This window comes from Crocodylus siamensis, chromosome 3 (genome assembly GCF_052110815.1).
Source record: "Crocodylus siamensis isolate JL-2025a chromosome 3, ASM5211081v1, whole genome shotgun sequence".
Taxonomy (NCBI): Eukaryota; Metazoa; Chordata; order Crocodylia; family Crocodylidae; genus Crocodylus; species Crocodylus siamensis.
In genome coordinates, this window is record NC_143397.1 from 215,017,700 (window position 1) to 215,044,464 (window position 26,765).

At 43.9% G+C, this 26,765-nt stretch overlaps 1 protein-coding gene across 4 annotated transcripts in view; it reads left to right on the forward strand.

Annotated features, from left to right (window-relative positions):
* The first annotated feature begins 24,921 nt into the window (after positions 1-24,921).
* NECAB1 (N-terminal EF-hand calcium binding protein 1) overlaps positions 24,922-26,765 on the forward strand; it is a 136,039-nt gene continuing 134,195 nt past the window's right edge. For 2 of the 4 annotated variants that reach the window (XM_090040296.1, XM_090040295.1), the window contains exon 1: positions 24,922-25,096. In XM_090040296.1, the coding sequence (XP_089896422.1) occupies positions 24,998-25,096 (99 nt within the window). In that variant the 5' untranslated portion in view covers positions 24,922-24,997. The remainder of the gene's footprint in view (positions 25,097-26,765) is intronic. The other 2 variants (XM_090040294.1, XM_090040293.1) reach the window with 1 other exon arrangement.

Here is a 26,765-nt window from a genome sequence, read left to right on the forward strand (position 1 = left end):
GCCTCTTGGCAAATTAAGGACCACAGGGATAGATTTAATAGAGGATTTGTATGCTACTTAGGCCGAGGGCATGTCTACATGAGATGCTTAACTTGCGCAATAGTGTTGTTTACTGCACAGTAAGCATGTGCCTCTACATGTGCACATGCTTACTACTCACTAAACCTTGCTAATCACAAGTAAGTTGCTACCTGAAAATTTACTTTTGATTAATAATGGCACAGTAGCACTTATGTAGACACCTGACTGGAAGCAAATATGCTCCCAGGCAGCTGTCCACTAGGGAGCGGGAAATTGTTCTTTGCCCCAGGAGCTGCCTGCTGCCAGGGTGGGCTCCACCACCAGAGCCCAGGAAGGCACTATGTCCCCCTGCCCCAGCAGCTGGGAACTCCAAGACCCCACCCTGAGATCGTGATTGGGGAGCGGGGGCTGGGAGACTCTTATCTCCCAGCAAAAGCTCCCAACCACAAGGCTGACACTTGGAGACCCTTATCTCCTAGCATCAGCTCCATGACCATGGGGTTAGTGCTGGGAGACCCTTATCTTCCAGTGCCAGGTCTGTGACGGCAGGGGCCCATTGCAGGGTCCTAGGACATGGAAGCAGTTTGCTCTTATTAACAGCAAATCTGCTCCTGCTTTTTTGCATGTGTAGATGTCTGCCCGGGATCTGTTTACTTGTGAGTGGTTTACTCACAAGTAAACCGATCCTGAATCAAATGCATGTGTAAATGCACCTTGAGTTTAGGAACCTAAGTCCAAAACTACAATCTAAAAAACCCACTCAGCTATCATTTAACCCTGGAGGTACCTAACTATTTTATGAAAGTTCCCTGAGCACCTAGACTTGTACCTCTGCACATGCCCCAGTCTGAGCAGCTCAATGGCTAGCTAACCCATGCCCTAACCCTACCAGAACCCAGAAAATAGGTATTCTTATGCTTAAGTCCCCTGAAGGGCACAACATAGTAGGCTTTCTTGAAGTCCATCTACTACATACTTATACAACATATGACAGGACTGGGCACCCTACAACATGCAGTTGTGGCCACTTTTGAAACAGGATCATTGCTGGTAGTGTTGACACCATTTATATAATTGCCTAGTGGTTAGAACACTCATCCAGGAAGTAGAAGCTGCAGGTTTAGTCTTTCCTCTGCCTGAGGAGGTTCAAACCTATCTCTAAGGAAAAAGCCTCCCCACCAAAATATTCTGCTGGGAGGAAACTTCCTGATTGCTCTCTTGAAGTTGTTCCAGCAGGCAGCACAGAATTCAAGATTAGTTGGGTCAAAGAGAAAGAGTGCAAGAATAAGCAAAACTCTAGAGCTGTGGGTAGGCACCCACCTTGGATTAGGAAGTCCTGGTTATCATTCCTGTATTTTAATATAAAACAGCTTCAACACCATTAAGTATGTGCAATGCTAATTCAGGTCCATTAGGTAGTTTACAACATACACGATGACATTCAGTAACCAAACTAGGAAAATTTCCAGTACTTAGAAGGATTTTGGTTTCTGGGGTTTTTTTGTTTGTAAATCTGAATTCAATCAATCATTATCATGGCCTATTTTGAGTGCCCCTTTACTTCTACCTAGAAAATAGAGGCAGCATGAGAATCACTGTTTTTCTAACCTGGTCATGATTGTTGTGCCATTTTTATAGCTGCACCTCTGATCTCTTTGCTGTTTTCTTAAATTGTAAACGGAGATCACCTTTGTGCTGTGATAAATATGGCGGCACAAAGTGAAAGCCAAGAGAGACATCCAAACTGGTGGCCAAGAGAGAACATAGTGATAAAATTTCCCATTTTATTGTGACTGACAATTGTTTGCTAATGGCAGGAGAGCAAACATAGCCCTGAGTTGTCCATGCTGTCCAGCTGCTCTGGGCGAGGGAGAGGCCTCGTCCTCTGCACCCCAGGTATTCCTGGGCAGGTTTGGACCCCTCAAGCCTTGGGAGTGCCTGCCTCACTTTCCCCGCTTACCCAGACACATCTCAGGGGTCTCTGGAGCAGATGTGGGTAAGTGGGAAAATTCAGGGCTTTATCCTGACACAGTGATTATGCCTGTAAGTGACGCTTCCCCACTTGAAGACATGCCCCCCACCATGTTGGAGTGCAGCAGTGATACATATGTTGTGGGAATGTCGCTGCATGGGATTTCCCCAGTGGGCATGTACAAGAAGTGAGAGGAAGAACCCCTATGGGATTTTCACTCCCCATTCTTACAGATGCACCTGTGGGTATTCCCCAAAGGGAATTCCCCTGCTTCCCAACATGGGAGGTTTGCCTGCAATTTGCCCCACTTGCAGATGCACCCCAAGTCAGGGTGTGGCACCTGGTGATGTCTGTCAGTGTCTGTGAATTGCAATCAGCTGTTTGCATATTGCAACACAGCTGATCATGCTCCACAGACAATGTCTGTTTTAAGCCTCTGAGTGCATCTCTCTAGCTATCATGCTTTATGACGTTACCTCTCCTGGGATAGAATAATGTAATTCTCCAACTTCTGGTCTGTGTTTTAGGCTACAGTAATCTGTATAATCAACATTTCTGACCTAGCAGGTCCATTTAGGTTCAGCAACACCAGTCTTTCCCTTCAAAAGCCGATGATGAAGCAGACCTCTTGAACCAAAGTATTATATAAGCTTAAGAGTAGCAACAAAGCATAATATGACAGAGAAAAAGATTTTAAATATAGCAGACTTACCTTTTGTGCTCTGGATGATTCCTGGGCTTGAGATTCTGCAATCCCAATTGGTGGAGCCCATTCACCAATCAGAAGCAAGCCAGGGTAAGCGAGCCCACGCCCTTTTCCCAAAGGGAGGGAGCAAGAAGCAACCTAGACCTTGTCTGAGCCTTGATGGTGCACAAATCGGCACATAGTGCTCAGGCTCTAGGAGCTACTCAAAACAGCTTGAGCCTGCAAACCCTGCAAGCAGCTGGGTAGGGAGTGCATGGATCGGCACATGGAGAGCCAGCCCTGGGAGCAGTTTGAGGTGGTTCAGGCCCCATCCGGCATGCAGACCAGCACACAGAGAGTTGGTCTTGGGAGCAGCTCAAGGCTGTTCAAGTTAGCTCCAGCTCTAGACTGAGTAATTCTCATTAAAACGCTAGGGGACTGTGGTGTCAACACCTACACAGTCAAATGGGTCACTAACTGGGTGGAGGGCCGCACCCAGAGGGTGGTGGTGGACAGGTCTTATTTGACCTGGAGGGATGTGGGCAGTGGGGTCCCCCAGGGCTCGGTCCTCGGGCCTGCACTGTTCAACATCTTCATCAGTTACTTGGACGAGGGGGTAAAAAGCACCCTGTTCAAATTCGCAGATGACAGTAAGATGTGGGGGGAAGTGGGCACACTAGAAGAGATGAATAGCCTGCATTTGGACTTTGACAGGTTACAGGGGTGGGTGGATGAGAACAGGATGGGTTTTAACACTGACAAGTGCACAGTGATGCACCTAGGGAGGAAGAACCAGCAGCATAGCTACAGGCTAGGGAGCTCCCTTCTCATCAGTACAGAGGCAGAAAAGGATCTTGGAGTCACTACTGATGCCAAAATGAACATGGGTCGACAGCGCGGGGATGCGGTCAGGAAGGCCAACCATATGTTGTCATGCATCCACAGGTGCATCTCAAGCAGGTCGAAGGAGGTGATCCTCCCCCACTATGCGACATTGGTCAGGCCGCAGCTGGAGTACTGTGTCCAGTTCTGGGCACCACACTTCAGGAGGGATGTGGACAGCATGGAAAGGGTCCAGAGGAGGGCCACCCACATGATCAGGAGGCAGCAGGGCAGGCCCTATGAGGAGAGGCTAAGGGACCTGAACCTGTTCAGCCTTTACTAGTTTGTGGCCATTTACAAACTAGTCAGAGGGGACCAGCAGGCACTGGGGGAATTCCTGTTCCTCTGGGTGCTACCAGGAGTGACTAGAAATAACAGTCACAAGCTGGCAGAGGGTAGATTCAGACTAGACATCAGGAGGCGCTACTAGTCAGGGTAGCTAGAATCTGGAACCAACTTCCAAGAGAAGTGGTGCTGGCTCCTACCTTGGAGGTCTTTAAGAGGAGGCTAGATGAATAACTTTCTGGGGTCATTTGACCCCAGTACTCTTTCCTGCCATGGTAGGGGGTTGGATTTGATGATCTGCTGAAGTCCCTTCTGACCCTACTAAATATGAAACTATGAAACTATAACTGGAGCCCTGCAGTGTGGGTCCACATTAAGCTAAAAGAGCCCTGGTGCCCAGAGCAGGGCCCGGGAAAGGGAAGGACCTTTGGTATGAGGCCGGGGAACCAGAGACAGTAAGGGTTCAGCTCCTGTGGGAGTGCCCTGGGTGCCCAGTGCAGTGTACCAGGCCACTGAGAGGTGCTGGAGGCACTACCAGAGAGAGGACCTCATGGGACTGGCCACCAGGGGATGAGCCTTGGCTGCTTCAGAGTGAGAGCGTGAGTTGCTGGGGAAGCAAGTCCCACAAGAGAGGTGGGCTTGAGAGAGGAAGGTCTGCAGCCTCCACCTTCCTCAATTGTGGGACAGGTTGTGTCCACATCCTGGGATCCCAAAGGGGTGAGGCTCCAGAAAACACCCCATGGGGTGCTGAATGAACCCCCATATTTTGTGATTATTGTTGTTTTGTTCCTGTTGGGATAGCACAGGATATGGACATGGGGCCCTACGTCCTGATGACACCTGCTTGCCTTGTTTGTACCAGGGCGGGCGTCAGTCAGCAAAGTTGGGTCAGAATTCTTCTCCACTATCTCTCTTGCCATGACTCTATGATTTGATTAAATTTGGGAGGATGGTGGTTTCCCTAGCCCAAAGCAAACTGCCGCTTATTCAAATGGAAGATGTGGCCAGATAAAAAAAAAGGAAAAGAAAAATAAAGAAAACTCAAAAATCCTGACAGTGTCTTCTCTCTCTCTCTCTCTCTCTCTCTGCCTGCAGTTGGGGATCTCTGGGGCTTTTCTCCTTCCCTGTTTACCTTCTGGGGCTCTCAATAGTGACTCCAGCGATTGAGCAATTTTTTTTTCTCCTCTGCTGCCCACTAATTGCTCTCCTGCTGGCATAATGGAGCACCAGCTGCAATCAATTAACGTGGAGCCAGGGTTTCCACCCTCTCTCCTTTTTTTTTCCTCTGAGCTCCTCCGAGCTCTGAAGACCCAGTAGGTCTGTTGCCCCATTCCTGGGGTCTTCAGTCCTGGCCAGCAGGCAGGGTTTCCCCTTACTGCAGACCCCTCTTCCTCTCTTCTACTTCATTTCCTCTCGCTGGTGCCCAGGGCTGGAAATGGCTCCTGGCAGCGTAATTAAACCAATTCAGTTCACCTGGCAGGTTGATAAGGCTCCACTGGAGCAAATCGGGAGATCCCTCCAGAGCACAGCTGGGCTGCAATGGCTGGACAGATCTCTTCAGTTGGGGCTCTCCTTGAAGCAGGTACCCTCAACTTTTCCACAGTACTATAGAGGTTAATATAGTTATGGATACTCCTTAAGGGAGTTTATATGTGTTTATTTGTCTTCATTGCCTATATGTGTTTATTGCCTTTTATGAGAACTTATCTGTATTGTTGCCCGTGTATGTCTATGATATTGCTATCTCAGCTTACCTGGGTTTATTTATGTTGATGCTCATATAAGTTTATTGTGTTAATGCCTTGACTTACCAGTTCTAAAGTGTTAATGCTTATTCTATGCAGGAGGGTTAATTATTGCATATGCTGTGAATCACCTGGTTTATGTTTTGCAGTCCCTCAAGGTGATGCCATATACTGATTGCAGATTATTGTATATGGTGTCACATACTAACTTTACTGTAAATATTTAATATTTCTTATTCATATTTATTTATTATTGCAATACATTTTTATAGAGTTAAGTGCTTTGTCTCAGCTTGACTTTGTAGAGAGGAGAGGGAACTGCTCCCAGGTGGCAGGTTCCTCTCTCAGCACTCTTGCCTGATTACCCCATCCCTTCCACTGGCGTGTGTACCCGGGCTACATAAAACATCAAAAGATCTACATGCATATCCATCTTATCCAGAGTCTTAGGCACATCTATCTTACCCCATCACCTAACCACTACAGGGCTGGGCCTCCATCTGTTCCCCTTAAATCGCTCTCTTTCTGTCCTTAAGGGATTGTCTTTTGAATCCAGCTAAGTGCTTTGTTCTTTCAGCCCACAACTTTGTTCCCTAAACAGTTTAGTGAGCTGTAGGAGCCAGACCATCAAAAAAGCATCATAGCATTGTCACTTGACTCTTTGCTGTGATATGCATGTCAAAAAATCTCCTTTCTAGAGAAGGATACAAACGGACCCAAAAGGTCTCTAGATTTTGTTCTCATAGGCAACTTATTGCCACAAGCAGCAACAGTGTGTTTCGGGTAGATGTGGTCTACCCATGTCAGAAAAGTCATGTTGCCAATCTGGCAAGTCATGTGTGTAGCTACCATATTGGAATCCAAGATGGCCGCCATGAATTCACATTTTGGTCAATCTTTCAACTCCCACTAGGGTTAGCAAATTAATTCCAGTGATGAAACCAACATTGTATGAACCAATGAGATCAACAGTAATCTTTCAATCATTGTAGCCATATTGGATTCCAAGATGGCTGACACATAAGCATGTATGTATTGGCTCAGTGTAATTAAAAAACTAGTAAACAATACTCTAATACTAGATCCTCACAAATTCCATCACTACAAATTTCATAACAGGCCTGCAGTACTGAAAACATTATAATTTAGGCTAACCTACTTGTTCAAGTTATACTGAACAAAAGAATACATTTTTTCTATTATAGAATGCAGAGAAGTCAGATATTAATAATATAACTCAATGGCAATAAGACACACAGATATATGTTCAGCTAGGCAACAGGAAAAGGTAATTGTCTGATCCAATATAATATAATAGCAATACAATGGTATATAACATTAATACAATGGGTAATTGCATTTTTTCAGATCTCTTCATCAGTTGGATCTGTTTCTGAATCCATTTCTGAATTAGTACAGTTATTATATGGATTACAACATGCTGTCTCATAGCACTCGCAGCTGGGAGTGCATGTCATATTCATCTGCTTGCACAAGTATGTTGGTTCACAGCATTCCATCTCGCACTTGCTTCCAGTTATCCAAAGGGATTCTGCTGGTAACGGTTCAAGCATGTTATGATAGGAACATAACTTGTCACTTTTAGCTTGCCACCCATACTGGTCAGGTGATGGCAATGGTTCAAGCACATTTTGCCAAACAAGACTTTGATAATTGGCTCTATGTACATGGTGCACAAGGGAGTCGTACATAGGCAGAAGTTTATCCACAGCTTTTACTTGATGGAATAATTTCACTCTAACATCCAGAAAGGTTGTCAAAGATGTTGATGGCTAATACAGCAACACTACAAACTTTTCTACGAAACTGTACAAATCCTTATCTACACCAGGTCTACTTCCTAGACCTGCCAATAGATGTGGATGTTGAATGAACACTTTCCAAACAGCTTTTTTTTTTTGTGTGGCCACTGAATTGGCTGTTGGTGTCACAACCAATGACACTGTGCAATCCAGTTAGAGATGCATGAACTGGCTCAGGCAATTCTGACACAATAACATGAACTAAAATGAATCTTACTGGGTTACTTCCCTTCATCCAAACCTTACCATAGAAGAAGGACCAGTACATCTGTGTTATCACAGGAGAATACTACAGAGGAGTAATACAAGAGAGGAGTATCTCTGAATGACTGCATATTTGTTGTGTAAGAGATTCTTGTGTCTGCTTCTTCTTGCTTTGAATGCAGTTGCAAAATGTCACATGAGCCAGAGTGCTCTGCTTTTCCATCAGCAAAACCACCAACAATGAGCTCTCATTCACTTTGGAAACATTGGCTTGATTCTTTAAGAAGCTCCTCACTTAGAAAATTAACTAGGTTTTCTTTATTTGTTGGTAAGGATGTGAAACTACTGCATGATCCTGGTAATGGAAGAGATCTGCCGCTAATGATTCTGTAGATTGGCCTAGTGGTTTGAGTCCTTAACATTCTTGTGCTTGACTTTACGGACAGTGGTATGTATCAACTGAAGAAAATGTCAACTTGATTGTATGTGTTGGAATATTCTGCAAACACCCGTGGCATAAAGGATTCGGCCAAGTCTCCAAATGTTCATGTATTTTTCACCTTTCTTATTTCTGTACAAGAGCATACTGTTGATAATAACAGCTGATTTCTTGGACTTACCATCTGGCAGAATAGTCACTGCTTTATTTCCAGTCAAGATCTATGACAAGACTGCTTTGTCAGCCACATTACATGATCTGTCAGGTTTAAAAAGTGACAGAAGGGATCCAGATAGTTTGTACTATAAGAGAGAGTGCACATTGAACCTTTTACCTGCTGCAAGTAGCCTTTGCTGCATCTCCTTTGCATTCTGCATCTGTTTCATTTTGCTGCACTGTCCCATAGTTTACTTTTTATCCTTGAAGGTTTTCAGCTTTGATTTAGGTATATTTGCACAGAAGCTCTCGGTAGCATCTGCAGTAAGACATTTCTGGATGATGGTATTCACAGTTCCTATTCCTTTGCCATGTGCATTCAGAATGTCTAATACATTATCTTCTGGCACAATATCTCCCATAGAAATACATACCAGCAAATTGTCGGAAGCTTTAAACAAGTGGAACATTTCAAGTTTCTCTTGTAGCAACTTGACACTGTGGGAGCTCGATGCCGAATTATATAGGACTGAATTAAGCACAGGCTCAGACCTGTTCAATTTAAAACTTTTATTGTTTCACAAAGTCATAAACTAAAGGAGGTCTGTTGGTTCACGAGGTTCCCAAATCAAGCCCTTGCTCTCTAACCCGGAGGCTAGGTGCGGCTGTCTGATTCAGTAGTCTCAGAACTGGTCAACAGCTCATTTAAAAGGAGTCCCTTATCTTTTTTTTAGGCAAAAGATACAAAACTGTCCCCATGGTGGAAGTGAGGCATCTAACATAATTTTACTATTAGTTATATATGATAACACTTATACATATGCATTTCTAATTCTTACTTCTATTGGTTATTTAGTTAACTTATCTATATTATAATATCAGGTGATACGCTTTGTATTATAATCATTACGCTTCTTGTGTTAATTCTTAATGACCTTTATATTTCTTATGCTAATTTTCTATAACCTAAATACATTATTCATCTATATGTTTTGCTGGTTTTTGCAGGGTTAAAATGTCAAAACTGACATAATATGCGGTTGTTTTTTCGTCATTGCAGTTTAGCCATGCAGTTTCCTATTTTTAACAATGTAAGCGGGATGTCTGCTATTTTTATCATTGTTTAAAGGTCAGAAGTTCAGTATTTTCATCTAAGGGTCAGAAAGTGATTACCAGAATGTCAATCGCTGACTCCTCAACCTCCTTGAAGCATTTTGGGAGTTTTAGTGCATTTTTTTTTTAATGCTAGGCCTTGCTTAGCATAAGCACTCTCTCACATCACCTCTTCCTCCTTGATAAAAATAGCTACTTCTGACTGAGAAAGCTTAACATATCCTTGGAAATACGGATAACAGTATTTTAACAAAACTGCAACTGTAATGCAAGCTATAAGAAGACCTAAAAAACTAACAAAAATCCATACGCTATCTCCCATTTGCCAAATAAGATGAGACATTCTTTCTGTAACTCTATTTGAGGTCTGCATTGTTTCCTTAGCCTGTTAGGCAATATCACCTAACCAACTTAAAGGTTTATTAAGCCCTTCTAAGACAGCTCTTAAGTAGTCAGGAACTTGACCAGTGGTGGAAATATTCTGATAAACCACAGAAATAAACTTAGTCAAGTCTTCTTTAATGTATTCTCCGGAAGAGAGCCATAGTTCTATTTCATTGCCCAATCTTTGCCGTCTCAAAACATCAATACCTTGTTTATGTAAAGTTAAATCTAAATCTTTTAATAAGGTGTGCCAAAAATCTGCTTTAATGGAATTAGGTTCCTGAATTAGGATATGTGCCTTTCCATGATGAATATAAATACTTTGGTTTTGATATGTAATTAAGGAACTTCCCTGAATAACAGAACAATTAAAATCCAGACATAGTACTGTGCCTGAAGTAAATTTCTATGTATGGACCCCTCTTTGTTTTAAAATTAGAGGTGTTTCTGGTATTTTTAAACTACTTGAATAGTTTTAATTTTGTTTATACTTAGAAGTTTCTGTAATAAGAGAAAAGTTACATATTTAACACCTTTTTTCTTAATGGTAAATTAACAACTTTAACAGTAATATTGGCTTTTTGACACTATTTATGAGATAATACTTGTTACTGAATTACTGGGACTGAACATTGATAAAATGTCCAAGGTGGAATCTTCTAATTTTGAAGAAGTGCATTGGTTGTATGACATTGGTTCATAGTCCAAAAAACTGTAAGCTTCCTAATGGGTGTATTTAAAGTCAGTCCATCCATTCCAGTGAGGTTATAGATCAGAGTTCCATTCCCATCCAACTTGCAGTAGAAATGTTCAAAACATCCAGCAGGAACGCTTGAATTATTGACTCCTTGAGTATAGAGTTCAGTAGTAAAGTTAGTTTCATTGAGGTCACCCAACATATCGAATCTTGCGTGTAATCTGTACGCTTATCTTCAGCATTCATTAGGACAAGTAGTTCCAGGATACATAGAAATATCTTGATGCCTTCTATAGTGACAATATCTGTTTTTTTCCTTCAAATGAAACACAAAGGGAGCGCTTGCTTCTCGATTAGTTTTGGATGAATTTACATTTTGTAATCTGTACTAAATGTTTTTTTTCTGCATAATTTTTCAGTTGCACTATAGTCAGTGACAGCTATTTTAAGAATTTTTTCTGATTGTCTTGCCTTGACTGAGGAATATGAAACCAAGTCTCAGTACCAGGTGGAAATTTTACTTAATTTTGATGGCTTTGTACCATTACTGGAGGAGAAGGTACATGTTGTAAACCATAAATAATCACACACTGCAAATAAATTTTGGTTCACCCTTTAAAATTTTCAGAATTTAATTCTTTTTGCAGTAAGGTTTTAAAGACTTTATTACTTAGTATTATTTAATAGTTCTTAGGTAAGGGTGGAATAAGACAAATTTATCTATTCAAAATCATTTTCTGATGGTCTTTGAGTTTATACTATGACTTTCAAGGAAAATGATACTTCCCCCATCCATACTTAAAGTAAAAATAATACTTATAACTATTTCAATTTCTATACCACTAATGATACTTATTTCTATATGAAGTTTATTTCACTCCCAATTTTTCTGTCGTCTTTGTTTTTCTTATTTATCAATTAACTGACAATGGAGACAATCTCTCTTTTTTTTTTCTTCATTTCTTTGTTCCCTTTCCAATGTACATTTTTCCCCACTAAACCTATAAGGTATTATTATTATTTGTTTTCTTCTTTTTCTGTTTTGTATTAATTATATATATCTGTAAAAAGATTTCTTACAGGCTTTGATCTTTTACTTCCAGCCTAATTGCGTCTGTCCTAACCACTCAATAAATTCAACACTTTAGATAATCATCAGGACCTTGAGTATTGCCTGAATACGCCTGAGTAGTGGAATTATAATATGAAATTTTTAATAATTGGTGACAATAATAACTATTTTGTTTTTAGTGAACGAGACTCAACCAAAGTATCGTGCCCACAGCACAGCTCCCAGTTATTAGATGAATACACAACCACACTCCACAAAACCAAACCTGTGTGTTACAATGGGTTCTTTGTCCTCTTAATGGACAATCAGGATTATCAGGATTGTGACAACAACACTGAATTTCCTCTTTTTAATCTCCATGTGGGTTCTGAGGTTTTGTTTGGTTTTTTTTTTCAGTGACTTCCTCCAAAATTTGTACCATTTAGCTTCTTTTGGGGCTCTAGATTCTCATGCTATTAATCGAAGCAATCTAAGCTTATCGATTTAAGCAATCTTAACACAACTAGATTGTTATATTATCAACCCCCTTTTTCTTTCTTTTACAATTGATATTCCCCTTCTTCTTGAGGTCTATACACTGTGGCAACACACCGTTCACCTGGTAATAAATAATTGTTTACCAGAGCGGGGTTACTATTTCTCAGCCAAACTACCCTATATTGTCCTGTGGCTGCCAATAGATAGATTGAGCTGTCCCCAAAACTATAATTTGAGTGAAAACTGATCACCCCCAAAAAATAGGAACTGATTTCTTTTTGTGGCTCTCTGCTCCCGGTTCCCCCTATAATTACTTACAGATTTTATCTAGAGACCACTGTTTAACCCTACTCACACTCCCGTGATTAGGCTACTCTTGTTGCCCCTCTCACACTCCCGGGATTAGGCTACTCTTGTTGCCCCTCCTGATATTTCTGTGCCCTTTAGGCTATTCTTACCTGGTTGATTCCGAAGTCCAAAGTCTGAAAAGCCGAAGATCCCTTGCTGTCCTCTAGCGGGAATCGGGATGCTCCTTCTTTCTTCGCTTTGTGAAACAGACTTTTTGGGTACCACTACAACCTCTTTGGGGTTGAGGGCACCCTGCTCACTGCGCCAAATTGTGGGAGCTCGATGCCGAATTATATAGGACTGAATTAAGCACAGGCTCAGACCTGTTCAATTTAAAACTTTTATTGTTTCACAAAGTCATAAACTAAAGGAGGTCTGTTGGTTCACGAGGTTCCCAAATCAAGCCCTTGCTCTCTAACCCGGAAGCTAGGTGCGGCTGCCTGATTCAGTAGTCTCAGAACTGGTCAACAGCTCATTTAAAAGGAGTCCCTTATCTTTTTTTAGGCAAAAGATACAAAACTGTCCCCATGGTGGAAGTGAGGCATCTAACATAATTTTACTATTAGTTATATATGATAACACTTATACATATGCATTTCTAATTCTTACTTCTATTGGTTATTTAGTTAACTTATCTATATTATAATATCAGGTGATACGCTTTGTATTATAATCATTACGCTTCTTATGTTAATTCTTAATGACCTTTATATTTCTTATGCTAATTTTCTATAACCTAAATACATTATTCATCTATATGTTTTGCTGGTTTTTGCAGGGTTAAAATGTCAAAACTGACATAATATGCGGTTGTTTTTTCGTCATTGCAGTTTAGCTATGCAGTTTCCTATTTTTAACAATGTAAGCGGGATGTCTGCTATTTTTATCATTGTTTAAAGGTCAGAAGTTCAGTATTTTCATCTAAGGGTCAGAAAGTGATTACCAGAATGTCAATCGCTGACTCCTCAACCTCCTTGAAGCATTCTGGGAGTTTTAGTGCTTTTTTTTTTTTTTAATGCTAGGCCTTGCTTAGCATAAGCACTCTCTCACAGACACCATTGTAATCTTAATCGTGTCCTTTGTCTTTCATTATAATTGAAAGATGTTGCTTTATTGATCCCAAACATTTGATTGACCATCTCAGTTAAGCTCTTTCACTGTAGTTCAGCTCCCATCATTGTCTTGCTGATTCATAATGTGTTATGTTTATTATGCAATTATGAAAACCTGCTCATTAACATGCTCTATTGTCTGGTAAACTGAAATGTTTACAAATGGAAGATTAGTTGCCTTGACCCCAAAATTTCCTTCCCCAAACTCAGCATAAACTGTAGGAGCAAAATTTGCTAAATCCTTTCTACATTTAAGATGTACTGGGTGTTACATCATGAAATGGGATTTGGGACTAGTGTATATAGGATTGGCATGACAACTCATTCAATGAATGACAGAAATACTTTATTTACTACAAGTATTCACTGTTAAATGAGCCTAAAGCAAAGCAAAGTCCAGTATATTTATCAGTGATGGTTATCTCACCCTCGCGGGCAACACACGGTCTCCGTATTGTCAGTTTCTCTAAGGTCCATGGATCCAATCACCCGAAGATCAGCTGTGCACAGCCGCAGTTCTTGTCAGAAGGATCTTTCATTCTTGAAGTGTGTCCCTGTTAGTTGTTTCATTCCTCTTTATACTCATTAGCTCAGCATCTTCAAAGCATACTTGTAGTTGTGTAAATCAAGAGAGAGTCCCAAGCAGTAATTAACAGGAAAAGCCTGTTAGTCAAACTGCTCATTGGTTATCAGAAAGTCCCAATTTTGAATGAATTACCTTCCTCAGTAACAAGAGATTATCCATTTCTACTAAGCTGGAATGTATCAGGAAATTGGTTAACAACAGGAAAAACCCAAGGTTTCTGAGGAGTTGTCCTCAAAGGGAACCACTGAGGCTAAACAAGAGTAATGCAAAATGCTGACCAATTGCTGTTAGGTAAATCATGATGATATGGAAGTCTCCCAGTTGAATGATTACTCCTTCAGTCTCTTCTGGCTGACTCCACACCAGTTAATTTGCTTTGTAATACAAAGCCTGATCAAACAGTATGACTGTATGCTGTTGTCCCAGGCATCCTGCAATTGTTTTACTTCACATGATGACAGTCCAAATGGTGCCATACTCAAATGTTGGAGCAGGCAGTACGGGACAAAGTCCAACAGTTGTTGCTGGTGAAGTATCACCAGAAAAAACTGGTTAAACACTGTCCACCCTGATACAGCAATGTTGTTGGCTGATATTCTACCCAATATCCATGGTAGCTCTGCTGACATCTGTTGAACAGCTGTGTTGTTGAGCATTTCATTCATATTACTACCCATACTATGGACAGGTGGTTTTAATGATTTGTTATGGGGCATCATTGCCAAAATGACTTTGTTAAATTCAGGTGGTACATCTTTCACAGTTCTTTCCCCTCCTATTATGTCAGTGCTTTCTTCAATCTCAACTGGTTTTGATGGCTCTTTGAAATGCTACAATTTGCTTTCCATTAAATGTTTGTTTTATCTCCAATATCTCCTCCAAAATGTCAGCGTTGTCCAATAAAACTGAACAAAATGACCGGGAATGAGATTCTTTGGAATAACAACTCCATTTTCCAAGAATTTCTCTAAGTTCTTCTCAGGAATGATTTGTCTTGATGTGATGAATTGTGTCTTACAGTATGCTGCCTCTGCAACAATGTGGAGATTTTGTACCAGCTTCTTAGATCTAGTTGTGTGATGTATCAGCAAGCCTAACCCAACATGTTTTGGTGTTAGCTTTCTGCCCCTTGACTGCAGGTAAACCAAATCATGACATATATTCAGTACATCTCTGTCTACATTCTTATCTTGTGCAAGACTTTCAAAATCTAAGTTGTCATTATCATCTTCCAAATCAAATGGATCAATGTGGCAATCAGAAACACATTTTTGGGATTGCTTTTCATTCAAGTTGCTGGATCCCTTCATTTCAACTATAACTTTCAATTCGGCTTTGATTTTGAGAGCAGCATAGTACAAGTTTTATGTGCCAAAAACTCTTTTCTGAACTGTAGGCCAATGGTTTCCTATTATTTATATGCAGAGTTACAGCTGCTTGTACGTTTTTACCAGTTGTCACAGTTCAGAAGACATGGAATGGAAGTTTTTCATTTCTTTGGTACTGAAACTGAATGGCTGTCTTGTAGTAAGTCTGAAATTCTTACTTCATTTGCTTCAGTGTGGTCTGAGGATGTTCACCACCTTCATCTTCCACTAAATTGCAACACTTCATTCTTCTCTGCCAGGTTGTGTATTATATTGGTTGATTCAAACCACAACACTTGACTCAGTCTCATGGGCAACTGGTGCCACCTGAGTGGGGGGGGACGGGGACATGCCCCCCCACCAACCAGTCAGTGCCAGTTGCACTGACCGGGGGTTGGGAGTCCCCCCCCACAGCCAATCTCACCAGCTGGGTGTTGGAGGGGTGCTGCAGCCAATTGCTCTGAACAGGGAGTGGCCACAGTAGTCCTGCAAGTACCAGCAGTGCTTCACCTGACGCTCCTACTCCCCAGCCAGCACTCAAAGGGGGGGTACCGGTGCCCCTACCTGCCCCTCCCCCCCCGCCCATCGCCTAAGCAGGGAGTGTGGCCTATCAGGGGATGCTCACCTACACATCACCACTGCTCCATCTCTTCTTATTAAAATGTTCCTGGAAGAATATGCACATTCCCCTGGTGAACTGCTGGAGTAAATGATCTACTTGATGTCCCAGTGTGTCCTTCACTTGATGTTATTGTAAAGGGTTTGCCTTTCATTTTCTGCGTTTCAAGAGTTTCTTAATAGGCTCTCAATATGTCCTTTGTATGTGAAAGAACTGTAGCAAGGACAGAACCAGTTGAGGCTTTTGGAACGCTGCAGCACAGGATCAACCCAACATGATAGCCTGTCAAGAATACTGCCATAACAAGTGTTGAATTCAGCAACTGATGTTATCAGTGATGCTACTGGCTCCATTGTAATGTTTGCTTAAGGGCAATAAGAGCAAGTCTCTTGTCTACAATTTCCATCGGAGGTTTTCATGTCGAGGTAATTTGAAACAGAACAATTTTAGGTATCTAATAATAAACAAAGCTGTAAATCAAGGCAGCTATCTTGGAATCCAACATAGCTACCATGACAGAAATGTTACAGTTCATCTCGGATCATACAGTGTTGGTTTCATCATTGGAATTAATTTTCTAATTCTAATGGGGCTGAAATATTAAGCAAAACATGAATTCACAGCAGTCATCTTGGATTCCAACATGGTGCCTACATGAACTAATTTCTGGATTGGCAACATGACTTTTCTGATGTGAGTAGATGCGTGAAAACCACCATTGCCACTTGTGATAATGATTTGCCTACTGGGTGACACTTTTACCCTTCTTTTTCACCCTGCTACTAGGCGCAGTCTCTGACAGAGGTGTTACTCAGTTAACTTAATACCTACATTGAATGAACAGCCCCTAACTTGATCAAAATACAGTATTCATGCAGCTCATGATCCATCATGGTATGCCACTAACAGTAATATCTCATTAGAGAGCTGCATGTCTTCTGTCTGCTGTTTTAGCTTGACCCATGGATACTGATATGTTCAGAAGACTTTTGCACATGGAAATTATCAGAGCATACACTAGTGGGCCAGCCATCTTCATCTACTCAAGGTTTACCAACCTGCAACAAGGTTCATGTAGTCCAGCCTCCAACAGCACTTCACTGATTTCTGTTATGCTACTTCCTTGTTAACTCCTAAGGTATATGATGGAAAACAGTCTCTAAAACAGTTACTAGAACTATTGTCAGCCACATGTGAGCAATAGGCACTTTTCCCTTTAGTAACTGTGCAAATTGAAATTTACTATGACATGGCATTGTTATGTATCTGATTCAGTCCCCTGTTTTGAACTGTGCCTTTGTTCTTTCACTCAGATCCTATATGTAAATATCTAACAGAGCTATTCTAACACACAGCAGGCATTTTCTCAACAGGGGCCAGAATCTCTGACAGAAACCTTTACTACAATCACTTTTACTACAATGCTTCCAAAATACTCCCACAGAGCTGGTCACAGGCAGAATGTGCAGATGGGAGACAAAGTTGTAAATAAATAACATCCTACCTGCTATAAAGTTTACCACTGTATGCCAGGAAAAAAAATTCTTATTAAGAATTCTTGAGTTGACTCAGTTTATGTAATATGTACATAAACTAATATCTAAATTAGGGGTATCAAACTCATCAGGCCCCGCTGACTGGAAAAGTACCGTGGCACTGGTCCATGGGCTGGATCAGACCCACAAACTGGCCCCACACATTGGATTCAGAGTGCACAGATCCAGTGCATCATGGGTGTTATATGCAGTGCATACTCCAGACCAGTCCTGCATGCCATGAGTAGCACATACAGTGGCCCCAGCCCTGTGTGTTTTGTGCAACGTGTGGCCCAGTCTGGGGCATACTGCACGTGGCATGCAGGTCCAGTCCAAGACCCACGGGTAGCACTATGGGCCAGGTGATAGGTCATGAGCCATATCTTTGACATCCCATATCTATTCTTTCATAACAACATAAGAAATATGTCTATTACACTTTACACATATGAAATATGGAAGATACCACGTGCAAAGTATTTGATATACATCTGTTCTATCTGGGTTACATGTGGAGAATTTACAGGAGGTCCAGAGGCAGGCAACAAAGATAATATAGGATTTGGAAAGCAAGTCATATGAGGAGAAGCTGAAGGAGCTAGGCATGCTCAGCTTGTAGAAAAGGTGCTTAAGAGGCGATGTGATAGCAGTCTTCAAATACTTGAAGGGATTCCATAAAGAAGAGGTAAAGCACCTTTTCTCTCTTGCTGCAGAGAAAAGGACATGGACCAATGGCTGCAGGTGGCAGCAATGAAGTTTAGACTGGATCTCTGGAAAAACGTTGTCACTGTTAGAATAGTGAGGCAGTGAAACAGACCGCCTAGGGAAGTTACGGACTCTCCATCACCAGAGATGTTCAAGAAAAGGTTGGACAGCCACTGGTTGGGAATGATCTAGGTGTAGCTATGCCTATGTTCTACTATGGGTACTTCCCATGCTTCTGGCCTTTGCTGGTTCCCCTACCTCCCTCTGCTCCCCTTCTGCTACATGTTTTAGGGTGTTTTTAAGCCTCCCCTCAGAGGCATTTGGTGTTGGCTACAGCCAAGGCTGGACACTTTGACTGGGGTGTAACATGGCTCCTGCTGGGACCAAAGCCAGAGATTTCTGGCTAGAGGGTCTTGCCCCTCTGCTCAGGGTCAGACTGATTGTCATATGTGGGGTCAGAAGGAATTTTACCCCATGGTCATATTGGTATAGACTGTGGGGGTTCTTGCCTTCCTCTGTACTGGGAGGCATGGCCCTCTACTGTGGCTCTCCTGAGCATTATAGACATTTAATAGAAACAGGACATTTGGCTGCTGTGGTTTTCTTGCTTTACCTGTGGCAGGTTAGGGTGTTAGGTCTTTGTTGTGTCAGGGTTTACAATAGTCTTATGTCAAGTTTAGATTATGCATTGTATAGGATGGTTTGGGTAGAAATGATCCTGCCTCAGGCAGCAGGTTGGACTAGATGACCTCTGCAGGTCCTTTCCATCCCTATGATTCTCTATGATTTATATGGCCCCTGTTGCTGTAGCCTCGGAGCACTGAACCCCCTTTAATATATCTTTCCTCAGCACATCCTTCCAAGTACATTATTCACCTTTTAGAGACTGGAAACAGAAGCAGAGAAAGACTAGATGACTTACACAATTATATAAATTATAGAAGGAGACCAAATAACATAGTGATTGAATGTACACATTTCGTGTTGAATACCAGGCCTTTCCTTTAGCAGATTGCACATGAATCCAGTTTTAAGACAGCTCATATCCTGTGGTATAAGAGCTCTCCTGTATAAATTCTTTATGACTCAGCCAGAATTTTTCTAGGGCTTTCCAGAAATAACACTCTTTGTGAGGGGGTAGCATGTTTTCTTTGCTTTCTCACCTCTGCCATCCAATACAAAGTAGAAGTGAATCTGCATTTCATCCTTCATGCTGTCCTCCAAGTACCACAGCAGGAAGCCTGGAGCAACAGAGAGAGTCAATTTCTCACTCCCATTGTACAGAAGGGGATAGAGAATGAGGGTGGCCTCAGCAGCAACTCTATCTTACATGCAATCCCAGTGCCAGGCACATACTAGCCCTAAGATGGTTTCTGAAAGTCCCGATCTATATTATTATAGCTGATGGACCACAAAAACTGTCAAGGAACCAGGCATGGGATGCACTTCAGTACTCAAACTGAAGATTATTATAAGGGAACTCCTGAAGGACACCAAGCCAGCTATATAAAGAAAGAGGTAATATCACCTGTTGATGGAAAGATTCCATGTATCTGCTTTGCCTGTGTTGTATAATTCATGTACTGTGGTTCACATTTACATCACTGGGTAGAGGAGGTTTTTGTGTGGAAAAGGCTGATAACAGCAGATGCACCTGCCACTGAAGTTTGCAGAATCACACAACTTTGGCTCACCTGAAGATGACGTAACAGTTATAGAGCAGATCTGGTGCTGAGTGTCTGGTGCAAGGATGCCTTCTCTCCCAACTCCTGTGTGTCACTATCATCCTGCCTAGTCACTCTACCTGGATTCTGGAAAGTGGAGCTGGCCTTAATGCATTCGGAGCCGTCTTTTTGATATCATCATACAGCGTGTTTTGCTACAACAGAAAAACAACACACGTTGTTAACCATCTGGGAATGATTTGGATGCATCATTAGAGACTGCATAGAGGAGGTCTTTTTATCCAGATAACTGCAGATGGTATTTTCTGCCTTAACAGCACAGCCTATTTCATATTAAGTGCAATGCTAATGGATTTTCAGGTAGGAGTGAAAAATTATTAAGTATTAGCTTGCCACTTCCTTTCCTGTTATTTGTACGTTTTGATTGGCCTTGGTACAGTGGGTTCATTTCTAAATGGAAATCTAATGATACAACAATCTTTAAGAGAAAAAGTAGCCAGTTTGAGTTTTTCCCCTTAGAAAAAACCAGTATAATTCCTGTACCAGATTGCTAGTAGCAAAAAGGTCTATGTCTTTTCTCCCTTGATTATGATGAACAACCTCTACTAGTTGGAATTTAACACATACATCTAAGGGGTTAGAAAACTGGCTCTTTGACAACTTATTTTCTTCAAAATTGTAATTAGTAACTGAAGCTAACAATACATGATTTATTGCTGTTATGTGCTAACAAAAATCCCCCCCAACCAAAAAAAAAAAAGATTTTAAATAGCCTGACTAAAATACTTTCTCCTGTCAATTACTAAACTTTCGCTCTTTGGCTCTCTTGATGTCTCCATTATACTAGTCCTTTGAGCCTCACACAGTCTTCCAGGCTTGCCAGACCATGATTTCTACATGTGTCTTGGAAAAAAAAGTCATTTTGAAAAGAAAAGGCTTTCAGTGCACATTAAAAAGAAGCAAAAGCAACACAAGAGCACTTTTTTTGCCCTTTCCAAATCACTTGTAATTGAAATAATTATTTTTGCCCTCTTTGTAATGGCCCTCTCTTTGGAGAGTTATAGCTCCCCTAAATCTTATTTTCAACTGAAACAAGAACAGAGATGAAGCAGAAGAGATGGAGAAGCATAGGAAGTGTGTTCCAACTGGCTTGTACAAGATCCTGATGGAGAGTTTTTAACATTGTATTACTTCTTTGTACAGGCAACTCCAGCAGAGAAAGCTGGCAAGAAAAAAGCAAAACAGTGGTGCTGCTGTGAAAATGTGCAAATTGGCGCTCTATTAAATGTGAAATGGTGCATTAAAATACTATTTAGAAGCTGTCTTAAACTGGTAGAAATTATGGAAATGTAAGCAAATACTCTCAGTACATCTTTAACTCTCTAATATGCAGAGTAATAGCCCTGTATCACTCACTGCCTACTGAAACCTATTGTAAATGCTACTTAAAGTATATTGCCCTGTAAGTGCGCCCTATAATAAGAGCTGGTTTGCTATCAGTGCCCTAAAAAATTGTAAGAAAGAATTCATAGTTTCTAGAGTCGGGAGGGACCTGAGCAGATCATCTGGTCCGACCCCCTGCCATGGCAGGAAAGAGTACTGGGGTCAAACGACCCCGGCAAGGTGTTCATTTAGCCTCCTCTTACACACCCCCAGGGTAGGAGCCTGCACCACTTCTCTTGGAAGTTGGTTCCAGACCCTAGCCGCCCTGACCGTGAAGTAGCGCCTCCTGATATCTAACCTAAACCTACCCTCTGCCAGCTTGTGACCGTTATTCCTGGTCACTCCTGGCGGTGCTCGGGGGAACAGAGACTTCCCCAGTGCCTGCTGGTCCCCCCTGACTAGTTTATAACAGGCCACAAGATCCCCCCTCTGCCTTCTCTTTTGGAGGCTGAACAGGTTCAGGTCCCGTAGCCTGTCCTCATAGGGCCTGCCCTGTTGTCCCCATATCATACGAATGGCCCTCCTCTGGCCCCTCTCCATGTTGTCCACATCCCTCTTGAAGTGCGGTGCCCAGAACTGGACGCAGTATTCCAACTGCGGCCTGACCAGTGCCGCATAGAGGGGGAGGATCACCTCTTTGGACCTGCTCGAGATGCATCTGTGGATGCATGACAAGGTGCGGTTGGCCTTCCTAACTGCCTCCACACACTGCCGGACCATGTTCATCTTGGAGACAATGATGACCCCATAAGCTAAGGGAGAAAAACTGAACACAAGCAAACATACTGAAAAGTAGAACTGCCAAAATATTTGCAGCTTTGGAGACAAGACTGCTTGATGTGGCTCCATGCTGCCCTCTGACAGGAGCTATGTCAGGGTCCAGTCAAGGTTACTGCCCCTTGTGCAGAAATAAGCTCCTTTTAAGCCTAACTGGCACTTTGCAATCCTGCCTGAGACAGAAGCAGCCTAAGGCTCTGTCCCTCTAGTAGGAGACAGCCCAGCTGCTCCAAAGCAGATGCAGACAGCTCACATAAGAGGGACACTGCATCTTCCTTCTGGTTCTCCCCCCGAGCCCCTTACCTTCAGCCCGGCACCCCACTCCCCTTCTTTGTCTGTTTTACCCGTCTCCTGAGATTTGCTGTGAGCTCTGGTCTACGGGTTGTCATACTTGTTTGGTTCTGGGCCCATTGTCCATGGCACGGTATGCAACTGGGGGTCATGGGATATGTCCTAGTACAGATAAACAGCAACCCAGCTACAACCAACTCTCTAATATAAAGAGTAATAATCCTCCATCACTCAGCACCTACGAAAACCCATTGTCAAGGCTACTTACAGTACCTTGCCCTGTAAATGCACTTTCTAATGAGAGCTGGCTTGTTCTCAGAATCCTGAAAAATTACAAGAATTCCGCTAGCTGATTCGGAAAGTTAAGGAAACAATCCTAAACAAGGAAGAAAACACCTGTTCTTAGCTAGCACTGGATCATACATTTGCACTGGCTTTGGGTATCAAGAAAAAGGGAGGGAAGGGATCCAATTCTGATGTATGCGGCTCTGGCTGCATGTCGTGCAGCAACCCGAACTACACCAGTCACTTATAAACCTCCTTTTGAAAGACATGCATGCTAGAAAGGGAGGATTTGACAGAAAGGTTTTAGACACATTTCTGGGGAAAAGGGGCATCAGTAAACTATTGACCCTGGGAGTGATATCCATAGCCTCTGAATCAAAAATTTCTAGACCTTACATGCTGGAGGCTACAAATGATAGAGAAACAGTGGGAAAAACCCTGGCTAGCCCCAGTTCTCTCTCCCTTTCAGCATCCCCACTGCCACTTTGACACTGTAGCAGGGCACTAAGATGCCTGCTACTTTTGGAGCAGTGAGGAAGGAGCCCAGCTGTGGGTTACCATGCCAACTGGAGGGAACCAGTGACCCACGCCTGCTAATGATCAGCTGACAGGAAGGGGAAGGATCTGGCTCCCATTTAAGCCCCATGGCTGAGGCCAGGCAGGCAGTTCCCTGCTGCCAGCCAAGGGGAAAGGCGCTCTGCCTGAGCAAGCAAAGGGGAGAGGCCTGACTACATGAGCAGCCTGATACTGGTGAGAGATGGGGCATCCTTGGTGTGGCTGGAATGATGTTTTAGCGGAGTGAGAGAATTTATGTTCTAGCCCAGGGGCTTGTGTTTTGTTTGCTGTTTAATACTGGAGGTTTGGAGGAAGCTATGAGGGGTTGGAGGAAGGCTCATATGGGACCCACAGCAGTGTGGAGATCCCAGCCCCAGAGAGGGGCCAGTGAGGAGCCCCAGAGAGGGGGTAGCGAGGAGCCCCAACGAGGGTGCAGTGCGAGGACGGGCTGTGGAGAGCCCAGGGAGGACAAGGGGGGGGCTGAAGGGTAACGAGGCCCCACATGAGAGAAGGTTAGAGCCTCAGAGTCAAACCCTATTTGGTGGGTTCTGGACGAGGAGGCCTAGCTAGACAACGGGGGTCAGACCCAGGTGGGCAAAAGACCCCAACATACAAAATATAATATGCAGTCTTCTGCTCGTAAGAACAATAACAATAAGTTCCATCAAGACGTGGCAGACGAGTAGAGGGCAGGGCATAAGAGTTCCAAAACAGAGTCCAAGGGCACCCCACATATAGCACAGTTTAACATGGGGGTTACTGAGCAGAGCACACCAGACAGTGCCCATGGGCCCTTCAACAAGTCGGAGGAACCAGTGGACACTGCCCAGTGAAACTTCCCAAGATGTGAATGGATGAGGGACAGGAAAGCAGCTCTGCAAGTCCCCTGGGGTCCTCCCAGCCAGGGCCTCCTTCCTAGGCAGGTAGCTGACAGCTGGGCCAGGGCCAGGGCCAGGGCCAGGAGGAGGTTGACTAGGAAGTCTCAGGACTTCGTAGAGCCACGGCTGGGGAGGCCATCAACAAAAAGGGTGCAGGGAGTCGCCTCAGCAGGAAGTTGTGGAAGCGGTGAAGGGGGCACAGCCTGGCACACTCCAGGCAGGCGTGTGCCAGGGTCTCCCTCTACTCGCACCGGGGCAGATGTGGCGGTACCTATGAACTGCCCCACATACACACTGCTGGCGATGGCTCCATGGAAGAGCTGCCAGCCCAGGTCCCTTGTCATGAATGGTGCATGCCCCGGTGGCTGGGTGGGGGCATGGCTGCGCGGGTGGCAGCAGGAGCCCGGCAGTGGGGCCCTCTCGCAGACAGGGACCACTTGCAGACCCTGTCAGCGGTACCTTTTTGCAAGGGGTGCACATGCACCCGTGTGCACCCCTTACGTGTCCCCGGTGGCTTGCGGGCTGGAGGCTGGGCAGGGCACAGCTGCGGCCTGGGCCAGGCAGTGGCAGATCTGGCAGCTTCCTTCCCCCCAGACCGCAGCCCTGAACCGGCTCCTGTGCTGCTGCTGGCCCCGCATCCACAGGGCCCCCGGGGGCGGGCAGGGAGTGTCCGCTGGGCGCGGGGCCCCCCCACACGCAGGCGGGAGGCGGGAGGCGGCGGCTCTAGGCCTCGGGGCAGCGCCGGGCGCAGGTGGCGGAGGAGGGACCCGGCGGGAAGGAGGAGTTTGCGGGGGCGGCGCCTGCCGGAGCCGGAGCAGGAGCCGGAGCCGGGCGCGGCGGAGCCCCGGACGGAGGCATGGAGGACGGGCGGGAGCTGTCGCCTTCCCCGACCTCCTCCTCGGAGGAGCTCAACTCCGCGCTGCCGCCCACCAAGGGCATGTCCATCTTCCTGGACGTGAGTGCGGGCCCGGGGGGGAGCGCGGCGCGCGGGTCTTTTGCGAGGGCGCCTCCAGTGTCCCCGGGGCGCCCCCCCGGGGTGCAGCGAGCCTGTCCGGGGTGCCTCGAGGCCGGGGAGCGGGGTAACGAAATCAGCCCTGGGTTGTGAGCCCGGGGGCCACGGGGAGCTTCCCCCTTCTCCCCGCGCCGGGCCCCCCCCCCCAAGCGCTTCAAGGACCTGCTCATGACTTACCTCCTCCCTCCCCGGATCTCTTCCTCTTCTTTTTGCTTTCTAAGTGAATGATTTAGAGCAGGGACTTCCGAGCAAAATGTTAGGAGCGTCTGGGACTGGAGCTGCTTCTTCATCTGGAAACTGGGCGAGACATTAGCAAGCAGGTCTTTACAGTCAGGGTTGGTGATCTCCGTGGCTCTCAACCTTTTTAGACTGGAGGCCCCCGAGTCGGCCTCGAGGCGCCCCTTGGGAAAGGGCAGCTCTTCGTTTTTACTTACATTTCTGCAGTCAAAAAAAAAAAAGAAACAGGACAGTTCTGCTGTTGCAAATAATTCAGGAAGTCCCCACCAGGTTACAATGTTTTTAATGCCAATGGGACAGCCTGTGGCTGCAGCACCTTGGCAGAGAAACACTGGATTATCCGTTTTGTTATTTGTATCAACATGCACGCAGAATAGGTTTGCTTTGGGTGTGGATGTGAAGAAAGTGCTAGGAGAAGATTCACAGACCTCGAGTCATTTGAATTTACTGTTGAGTCAAAAATCAATTCACTTTTGGAAATGTCCTGCCTGCTGCATTTAAGTGCTGATCTTTTAATCCTTGTTTTATCCTTGGAGAGATGCAGGGTGTCTTCCCCTCCCACTGGGCTCCAGTGCAATCAAGGGCATTTAGGGGCTGACCTGTAGCGTTCTGAAAGCCACATACAAAAGTCTAATAAGTAGCACCATACCTAGACTCCTGGCAGCCCCGAGCGAACTTTCAGTATCAGGCCCCCCTTTGCCAAAGATAATGATAACAATAATTGGACAACAGGAAAAAAAATACCATTTTCAGGCCCCCTTTGGTAAGGACCTTGCAGGTTCCATGACACAGTGCTCAGCACTTCACAAGAAACAGCCTTGTCTCAAGTGGAATAATATTAACAAAAGTGGAAAACATCAAGTGCAATAATATTAACAAAAAACATATCCAGTTTTAGACCTGAAAAGGGGCTAAAGGTGGTGCTTGCCCAGAGGCCTTACAGTTGAAGTATTTTGTCAGTTAGTGCATTTACCCGTTTGATTTGATAAGCCCTGTAGAACACTACACCCAACTGACTTTCATCCTCATATTGGAAATAATTCAAACAGAATACATATGTTAGTAATCATGTGTTTTATCTCGTGTGTGCATGCAAAATGCTTGCACTAAGGAACCTACAAGCAATAGACCATATCGCTGAAGTGATCACATGAAGAGGCCAAAGCAATTTTGTTCAGTCTTTAATTAAAATAATCACTACTAGTCTCCTGATTTTTCTATATTCCTTATGTAACTATTTAAGATGGGCTTACTTTCTATATTGCCACTATAGCTGTTCATGTTTATGTCCTGTAGTCACAATGAAAGTTCTGTTTCTGGATATTGCTTTGGTGCTTTGGGGTATATTCATCCTTTGTGTGCTCATAGCTCACAT